The 9,805-nt window shown below is 36.2% G+C and overlaps 2 protein-coding genes and 1 pseudogene across 2 annotated transcripts; 1 reads left to right on the top strand and 2 right to left on the bottom strand.

Annotated features, from left to right (window-relative positions):
- The first annotated feature begins 287 nt into the window (after positions 1-287).
- On the top strand, positions 288-1,397 carry LOC111384656 (annotated as a pseudogene).
- Positions 1,398-2,354: 957 nt separating this feature from the next.
- On the bottom strand, positions 2,355-5,089 carry LOC111384655 (putative rRNA methylase YtqB). The gene is made up of 6 exons (XM_023008972.1): positions 4,805-5,089; positions 4,639-4,702; positions 4,337-4,529; positions 3,456-3,529; positions 3,189-3,344; positions 2,355-2,720 (listed from the first exon to the last, which is right to left on the bottom strand). The coding sequence occupies exons 1-6, from the start codon at positions 5,043-5,045 to the stop codon at positions 2,597-2,599; spliced, it is 852 nt and encodes a 283-aa protein (XP_022864740.1). The 5' UTR covers positions 5,046-5,089; the 3' UTR covers positions 2,355-2,596.
- A 977-nt stretch (positions 5,090-6,066) lies between these two features.
- On the bottom strand, positions 6,067-8,745 carry LOC111384649 (phosphoglycerate kinase, cytosolic-like). The gene is made up of 6 exons (XM_023008960.1): positions 8,548-8,745; positions 7,767-7,844; positions 7,397-7,657; positions 6,865-7,161; positions 6,612-6,770; positions 6,067-6,501 (listed from the first exon to the last, which is right to left on the bottom strand). The coding sequence occupies exons 1-6, from the start codon at positions 8,740-8,742 to the stop codon at positions 6,307-6,309; spliced, it is 1,185 nt and encodes a 394-aa protein (XP_022864728.1). The 5' UTR covers positions 8,743-8,745; the 3' UTR covers positions 6,067-6,306.
- Between the last annotated feature and the right edge of the window lie 1,060 nt (positions 8,746-9,805).

Below are 9,805 nucleotides of genomic sequence, written 5' to 3' on the forward strand. Positions count from 1 at the left end.
ATGTAGAAGAAAAAGTGGTTACTCTGATAGAAGATGGTAAGGTTGCTGAAGCAATCAGAGATATGGAGAAAGAGGACGAGCAACGCAATCTGAGAATGTGGAAGAAAAGGGGGTTGCTTTGATAGAAGATGGTACGGTTGCTGAGGCAATTAAAGATATGCAGAAAGTGGAAGAGCCAAAGCAGTCCGAGAATGTGGAAGAAAAGGCAGTTGCATTAGATGCTACGGTTGCTGGAGCAATTAAAGAATTGGAGTAAGTGGCTTCTCTGGAGGTGGAGTAGAATAAGAATGGAAGTGAAAAGGGTGAGAATTCATCATCACCGTCTGATCTGAAGGAGTATAAGAAAAAGGCACCGACAGAGCTCAGATTGAAGAGGCCATTTGAAGAACAAGTTGTTTAAGGGGAAGAGTCCAGAAGGAGAAACCGGATAAAGAAAATGAAGACGGATCTATAAGAGATGAAGAAAAGGAAAAAGAAGAGAAATCTAATTTCGAGGGAGGAAATGTAGTTGATAAGGGGAAATCAAAAGTGGACGACGAAAAGCAAAAATCAGATTAAGGTTAGAAGTGGAAAAAGAGGTTGAAATTGATCAAAATATTTTCCCGTGGGGCGTTCCCCTATCGCCAAGCAAGGGAGATAAAGGCTTAGATAGTTTGCTCCAGAAATGCTTGACAGCCAGAGAGTTTAAAGTCAATGATGCCTTTGAGATGTTGAACAACACTCTTAAATGAAGGAAAATAAGATTGATTCAATCATGGAGGAAGATTTGGGAATGATTATGACACAATGGCCTACACGAAGGGACAGGATCGCGAAGGCCATATGGTTTGCTACAATGTTTATGGAGTACTTGTGAATGATGAAGTGTAAAACAAGACTAATGGAACGGAAGCCACCCATGAGGAATTCTTGAGATGGAGGTTTCAATTAATGGAGCAGCAGATTCAGAAGCTTGATTTCAAGCCCAGAGGCATTTCCACATTGTTCCAAAATAAGGATCTCAAGAACACCCCAGGACCTTCAAGGAAGGATCTCCAGCTTGCCACCAGACGGGCTGTTGGCATTCTGTAGGATAATTATCCTGAATTTGTTGCAAGAAGAGTAAGCATTTCTTTTGCCATCCTCGTGCATTCTTCTATCCTCTTATCTTCATATGATCTCTGTTCAAAAGGAAATTCTAATGTTCTATTTACCTTTATTGATGGGTCCATATGTTATATGTAGATCTTTATCAATGTACCTTTCTGGTATTATGCCTTCAATGCACTCTTATCGCCTTTCTTAAAACAAGGGACCAAGAGCAAATTCGTCTTTAGTCTTCCCACCAGGGTTACTGAAATACTTCTCAATTAAGCAAAGTTCATTTTTCTCCCTCAGTTGTTTTAGTGGAGGCTTCAAAAATGATATATGACGCTTTGTTGCAGGTATAATGGTGTAGAGGAAATTCCTGTTCACTATGGAGGTCTCAGAAGAGAGAATGATCCTGATTTTTCGACCAAAGATGCAGCTTCTGAGATTACTGTCAAGGCTGGAGTAACTGAAACTATTGAGATTCCTGCACCAGAGGTAAATCAACTACTATGTTGCATCCACTACTTTATTTATTTCCTTTTATTCTTTAGACTTTTCTTCATATAACAACAAACTAAACCTTATTCCTCATAAGCTCGTCTATGGGGATCATCTTTGGTCACATTATATGTGCATAGTTTAAATATCACCAATTTTTCTCTAGGCAGGATGGAAATACATTGATGTGGATCTGACTATGGTAGGTTGGGATGTGAATTACAAAGAGGAGATTGTTCCAACAGATGAAGGGTCTTATAACATAATCGTGAAGAAGGGAAAGAAGATAACATGGCAAGAAGATTCCATTCGCAATTCTTTTAGAACCAACGAAGCTGGCAAGGTTGTGATCACAATTAAGAATTGAATTTACATAAAGATGCGAGTCTTGTACAGATACAAGACCGTGAATACTTCTGCTGATTCTTGAGTTGATTGCTTAGATAATAACGATTTTATGGCAATTAACTGGAAGAATTGTTTCTCCTTCTCTTGTTTGTTGTTCTATTTCTAGGTTCAGAATTCAGACCTAAACTGGTGGCTGGTATGCCCTGCTAATTATAGGAAAACGTTATTTTTGTGACCTCCTAAATCATCTGTGTGGGTGAAAGTTTTCTGATGTTTTCCTAATCATTCCTCCAACAGGTATGCGGTTCTATTTTGTACAAACTTGATTTGGGAAAATATACTCTATATTTTTCGTTCTCATTTGGACAAAAGGAAAGTTTATAACTTCATGGCAAGCAAAACATTGATTACATTCAAAACACCATAAGTAGAACAAGTAATGAAATCTCATATTAAAATTGATTTCGTAAGGCCAGCGATGGGTCCACACAGATGATGAGGAACAAAGTGCATGCATAGTTTAACCATAATAATGGGGTAGATGAGGTGTGGAGTTTCCTCATTTCGAGGAGGTTCAAGGCGCCTAAAGAATTTCAAATAAAGCTACAACAAAAATTTTGGTTAACATTAGGCAAATAAACTTTGGAAGTTTCCCACATAGCAACAAAACATTACATGCTCATTTCTTAGACAGAAGCACTAGTACAGGAGCTAAAGGACGGTTTAATGTTTGGAGTTTGCAGCAGACCCAATTGTCAACAGGTAATTCAGAAGCAAAGGCTTGGACTGCTGCAAACTCGTCCCTACAAGCATGAAGACAAGTATAAAGTGTTACTCAAGAGCCAAAAAATTATCAAGATCCATAGTCAAATTCTGCATAAATAACTAGAAGTCTGTCCTAAATCAGTGAAGAGAAAGCACCCATCTAACCTTATTATTGTCCTAAATCAATGAAGATATTTATTGAATTGATCAAATGAGTGTAAAGAGCAATGCATTCAAGCTCACAATCCAATCTTCAATCATTTTCTCTTCAATGGAACACGCTTATTCAAAGTTAACATCTTATCCATCTTAGTCAATGAAATATCAATAATGCAGTGTTTATAGAAGCATCTGTGCTTTTATGTCTCTGTATGCGAAGGAAGAGAGAGAAGACAGCCAAAGTTCACTCTCCGAATGATATAGCCCCCCCTTGCCAACCAGTTAAATGGAAGAAAAGGACAAAAACACGCAACAAGAAAGAAAAATGGAAATTCTAAGTATATTACCTTCCACCTGCATGGCCCACATAGACCACTATGCTGATGAGTCCTCCAGGTGCCAGTATTCTTTTGGCAGCCTCAAGTGCATGTATTGTTGTCTCCGACCGAGTTATGATTTTCTTGTCACCTCCTGGAAGGTAACCCAAGTTGAATGCAACTAATCTAAAAATGGTGAAGAAATGGAAGTTAGAATATGATTAGCATAACAGTGAAAAGTGTCCTAGACTTTAGACACTAGGGTCTCCAACAGAAGTTACATAATTGCAACAATACCTCACAGCAGCACCACTGGGAACAATTTCCTCCATTTTAGTATGACAAATGGCATAAAGCTCTACCACTTCTCTCTGCATTGCAACAGTAAAAAAGACATTTCTTCATTGAATAACACATTAAATTATGTTTCCAGAGAATGAAATATAACCACAGAAAAGGGTATTTCTGAGAAACCAAAATTTCAGACATGATGATTATTCAGCGTAAGCAATATGTAACTCTTTTAACTGTTAGAAATGATCGCTGCTCATACTAAGAGACATTCGGAATAATGTTGGTTTATAAATGATTTGCAAAATATACAAGGAAATGAAGTCTGTAGCTGCTCAAATTTGGTTTTTGCTTTACCTCGTAACTCAAATTCATACTAGTTAAATAAAATATCCAATTTATAGTAATCTTTTCTTCTTCATTTTAGTTAGTTTAGTAGCAACACTAGTTTATATAAGCTAAAATATATTTTCTCATAGCTGTTGCATCTTAGGTGTTTCTGATTTTTAGTTCCTAGCTTCTTTGAGCAGGTTGCCATGAGTCATTCATTTATGCCAAAAAGCAGAAGGAAAACATTTAACCCACAATGCCTGCACGCAACATACAACATTGTGTATGTCGCCTACGTGTACCTGGGAAGTTGCATTGCACAAGCACATACGGATGCATCCTACACCAATGAAGTCTAAAAAGACGAGGTAAAACAATGTTTAGGCTTAGATTCTCTCTTAGCAGTTTTTGCTTGTATTATAAATGCAGCAAAATGCATTTTGCACCCAGTATTCAATTCTTAGTGGTGAAATATAATAGGTTGACATACATATTATTACGATCATCAAGTAATGGATGACTAGAAATTCAAAAAATCAGATGTGAAAAAGAAGCACCTCATCTGGATTGACGGATCGATCCAGCAAAGAATCAGTATTCTCCAAGGCAACTTTTTGTAAATCCATTGCATAAACCCGACCTTTACGTGTTTCATCAGCAACCAATCTTAGCATTGCCAAGGTATCATATCCATTTCCACAAGTGGCATCAACAACAACATCCCCTTTCCGGATAACATTCTTCCAGACTCTAATATGCGAAGACAACATTCAATTCACAACAATAAACAGTATATATTAATTGATCATACTTACAGAAAAAAGAATCACTCTCTTATTGGTAAGTGATGAGTACCTACGAGTGAGCAACTTCAGTGGCCTTCTTTTTGCCGAATATATATCCCGTTATTATATCCTCTAACCCTGCATAATCGCATAACTTGACTCAGTAACTAAGCTCAGATTCAGCAAATTAAATAGCATTTTAGCAATCTGCTCGGTTAACCTCTAATAAAAAGAACGAACCTGAAAACGTGGTGTTATTGTGTTTGGAAATTGAATTGGAAGAGAGATTCTCGGGAGCAGAAGTAACGACGTCTTTTTCTGCTATTGATTGTGTAAAGACTGATGCTTTTCGAGGGATTGACTGTAGCTTCCATAGCAAAAATGGTGGTGCTGTGACGAAGAATTTGAAATTAGTTTGAAAATGCGTAAGTTTCTGAGACAATAACATGGATGAATTAGGGTATAATCGCACAGAAGCCATTACGGAATTGTAAGAGCACAGGCAGCTGAAGAAGATGAGAGCCGTCTAATATTGGTTATTTATTATTTAGAGCCCTTAAACTATGGAAAAGTTTAATTTGACCCCTACAACTATTTTGTAAGGGTACTTTTGAATCCTCCTATTAACTTTTGTTAATTTTTTATTGATTGATAAAAAATTTAAAGAGAAAAAAATAAATAAATTGCAGTTTTGGTCCAAGTGGACTGTGGAGCCAATGGACAAACTATGATAAATTTTTCATCCCAAAATGTCAAAGTACATTGAATTCGAAGAATTACCAACCCAAAAAAATGCAGACAAAGAGGAACTCCCAAGTCTTTAATGTTCGATCGTCTTTTTCATGCGAACATGAATTGATTGTATTAAAAATAAACAATATAGAAAACAGAAAAGGAAATGAGTAAATTTGTTCGAGAAATCTAGATCCTCTTGAATTATTGGTTATTGAAAAACCATTAAGCCTCCCGAATACAAACAATATGTTTGTAGAAATAACTATGAAAAATTTTCCATTGCTACTTTTAATAGGAGTCTGAACCATATCTCAATCCCAATATAGCTAATCATCCTCTCGAACTAGCTACTAATCATTGCTTTGATAAGCTATAGCTTCACCAATTAATTTATCAAATGCGAGCCCCCTCTTCGAACTAACACCTTTATTTCATTTTTTGCTCAAACATAAAAGAGAATAATACAAGACCTTGTGTCCTAAAACTAAGTAGGATAATATGAATAATGCTATAATAGTTATTCTATGAGGAAGTCTGTCATTTAGAACATTAATTTTCCGTAACTCTATTGTCTCAATCAACAAACTATTACGTAACAATGACTATTGCAATAGTTGATTATAGATAATGTTACTCGATAATATAATTCATAATACTCGTACTTGCTATTTCAATCAAAGACGAGCATCTGAATGTTTAATATTCAGATTCCAACTCATTATATATATTATTCTTCCTTGACAGGATCCGCTACTTTGCAATCTACCTTATTAAAGAAGTTTTATACGAGAGAAACCCATCAATTCATCACTCACAAAAACCATCATATCATTGTTCAAAGCCGGAAAAAACTGTTATTTGCCCCAACACAGGGTGATAGGCACGGTTCTAATTATTCAAATTTGATCTACAATTCTACAAGAACAGTTCGAACATTTATCGGCATCCACTATGGTAAAAGCCCGGACCAACAATGGACGAATTGGGAAACAGCAAGATGAATTTGCCTAAGCATCATCAAGGGCAAGAACTCCAGGTAGCTGTTTCCCCTCGAGAAGTTCCAAGCTGGCACCACCTCCGGTTGAGATGTGGCTCATCTTCTCCGCCAACCCAACCTTTTCAACAGCAGCAACAGAGTCACCTCCTCCAATGATTGTTGTGACTCCCTTGCCACTGAGTTCTGCCAATTTCTTGGCTATGGCCTGAAATAATGAACATGCATGCTCAATTTAAAATATCCGAATAATTCGTTCAATAAGCTAAATGAGTGAAGTCTCTTGAATAATGCAATTTATGTTCTATCATCAAGTACCTCAGTTCCAGCGGCGAACTTATCAAACTCAAATACTCCCATTGGTCCATTCCAAATTATGGTTTTGGTAGTATCCAAAGCTTCGCTAAATGATTTGATAGAATCAGGTCCAATATCTAATCCCATCCAACCATCAGGGATTCCAGATGCCGGGACAACCTGCAAAAACATTGAGGAACGTCTCAGTCGGCATGTATTCTAGTAACTTGAATTAGAATATTAGGTGCAGCATTCTTCTCTGTTCACTTCCTACCTTGCTATTAGCATCAGCAGCAAACTTGTCAGCGGCTACCACATCAGAAGGTAACAATAAAGATACCCCCTTAGCCTTGGCCTTCTCCATTAGTGAAGTTGCAAGATCAAGTTTGTCCTCCTCAACAAGTGATGATCCCACAGCATGTCCTTGGGCTTTGTAGAATGTAAAGATCATTCCCCCACCCAGCAAGAGAAGGTCTACCTTCTCCAATAGCGACTCGATAACTGTTGGATATTGGTTAAATAAATTGAGAATTGAAAATCGATTAAAGTTTGTATCGAATTCGGCCAAATACTCAAAAGCTCGACTCAATCCGTTTAGGCAAAATTGTTTGCCACTTCGCCGCTTCGGGGCGCACAAACGGGGATCGACCTGCCCGGTCAGGTCGCGAGGATGCAGCTCGAAATATCAAGCTTCATTCATAGAAATTTCAATTTCCATAAGTATTCAATGTGATATATTAATGGACCTTGTCGTAAGGAGACTAATTTTTCCATTAAATTGAAGCAAATCTAAATTATCTGCATACCTTCTGCGTAAGGAATCCAGCAACAGAAGGTTTCAAGTACTTGGCCACTCCCTCCGTCGAAGCATGGGCTCTGTGTGCAGTTCCAAAGGCATCATTAACATATAAGTCTGCAAGGGAAGCTAGCTTCTTTGCAAAGTCAGGATCATTCTTTTCCTCTTCTTTGTAAAATCTAACATTCTCCAAGAGAAGAACACCTCCTGCCGGAAGTTCGCTGACCAATTTCACAACTTCTTCACCAATGCAGTCGTTAGCCATCTTGACCTATTGATAACGTAGAGACAAGATGAAAAAATAACCATCTGCTAACGACAAATTGATTGCTTTAACCCAACAAAACTTCTAAAATATAGTAACTTGAGAGAAAATCAACCTCAACTCCAAGTAGTTCAGATAGCCTGGGCACAAGGGGCTTCAAACTGAACTTTGGCATAACACCTTTTGGGCGCCCCTAAAACCCAAAATTTTCAAACAATGAAATCAAATAAGTAAATAGAAACACTGACTATGAGTAATTGAAAGCATGAAATGAACAGATAATAATAGACTAAGATAAAATTACAAGTTTGCTGTGCCCATGAAAAAACAGCAATCAACTAGCTAAAATTGCTAAAAGATCATCAGCAATTCCAATTGTTTGCATAACCATACTGCTGTATTTATTCCTGCATCTTTTCTCATTAATTTTGGCATAACAATGACATTGAGATCTTCAAATGAGACAACTAGATTTTTATGGGGCAAATTGCAGGACAAGAAAATAATAAGCATCCTACATTTGTGTCTGAGAATAATCTTTCAGACACAGAGTAAAGCAAATCACACTTACCAGACTTAGAAAACCTTGCAAACTCTTAATGGCAACTCAAATCAAATTGTTATGAAGCACGAAAATAAAAATAACATATCATTACCACGAAACAAAACAAAGATCCGAAATCAATGGGGAGGGAATCGCAATCTACAAAATGACAAAGTACCAAATACCACGGATCAAATTGCCCAACAGTAAAATACGTATCTCCAACATGATCAAGCAGATCTAAACAATATAAATCATAAATAGCCATAACGATTCAACTAACAAATATCCCTACTCTTACTTCAGAACTATAGCTATCTATTCTTCAGATTGAAAAAAAAGGTATACATACAAGGTGAGAGGCGAGGATGACTTTAGCGCCATAACCGATCAAGTATTTGATGGTGGGGACGGCGGCTCTGATTCTGGTGTCGTCGGTGATGTTGAAGTTATCATCCAATGGAACGTTGAGATCCACTCTAACGAACACTCTCTTACCCTTCAGATCCGCCTCCGTCAGTGATCCAACGCTCTTCTTTGTCGCCATTTAAATCAAAAACCTAAATAAACACAAAATCAAATCCAAGTGTCATATGCATATACAGAAATGTGCACATATATCTGCAAACATAGGATTACTTGAAAAGGAGAATAGTTGATTGAGCTTACAGTGTACAAATCAAGGTTCGAGTAAAGAGATTTAAACTGTAAAGTAGAAGGATAGAGAATTTTATATGTTAGATAATGGCGTAGGATGAGGAGTGGTTTTGCTAAAGGAATTAATCCGGATTGTTTCCTAAAGAGTGCTGGGCTGCGTAATTTTGACGGAGATACCGTGGTTTTGCGGAGACACCGTGGGCGGACCTTGGGCCAAGGAAATTGTTTCGAAAATTTAAAAAATGGATAATTCTACTTGTAATCTACATATGAAATTTCATAAATTTCTCAAATGTTACATTATTTGCACATTATGAATATCTTTATAGACACCATAATGTATATGCAGCATAACCCTTAAAAAATTGAGATGAATGATTTTTCTTTCATAAATCCTTTTTTTGAAGAGATTTGTTTAGAGGAAGTAAAAAATAGCTTATTCGATATTTTTTTTGTATGAATAATACTATTTAATGTTAGCGATGTTGGAGCGACAATTTATATGACATTATGTGATATATTCAATTAAATGTAAAATTATATAATTTATTTAATTGAACCTATAATTTAATACTATTAATACTGTTATATAGATCAGCGTTAAACATCGACGTTGCTAAATAGTATTATTCTTTTTGTATGAAGTACAAAATCTGTAAAAGAGAAAAAAATATCAACCCTAATGTTCAACAATTTCTCAAGATCATTGTTCCATTTTAATATTTAAATTACGTTTATTTTAAAAAAAATTAGGGTAATTAGCGTTCTTACCTTTAAATATTATTATGTAAAACATCATTACCTTTCATTTTTTGACATGTTTATTCCTATTTTCACTTTTCATTGCGAAAAAATATCATTTTCATCCAATTTCTCAATAAAAAAAATGTAAAATGATAAATATACCATCTTATTTAAATTAAAAAAAATTGAAAATCAAATTACAATTATAC

This window comes from Olea europaea, unplaced genomic scaffold, assembly GCF_002742605.1.
Source record: "Olea europaea var. sylvestris unplaced genomic scaffold, O_europaea_v1 scaffold2964, whole genome shotgun sequence".
Classification (NCBI taxonomy): domain Eukaryota; kingdom Viridiplantae; phylum Streptophyta; class Magnoliopsida; order Lamiales; family Oleaceae; genus Olea; species Olea europaea.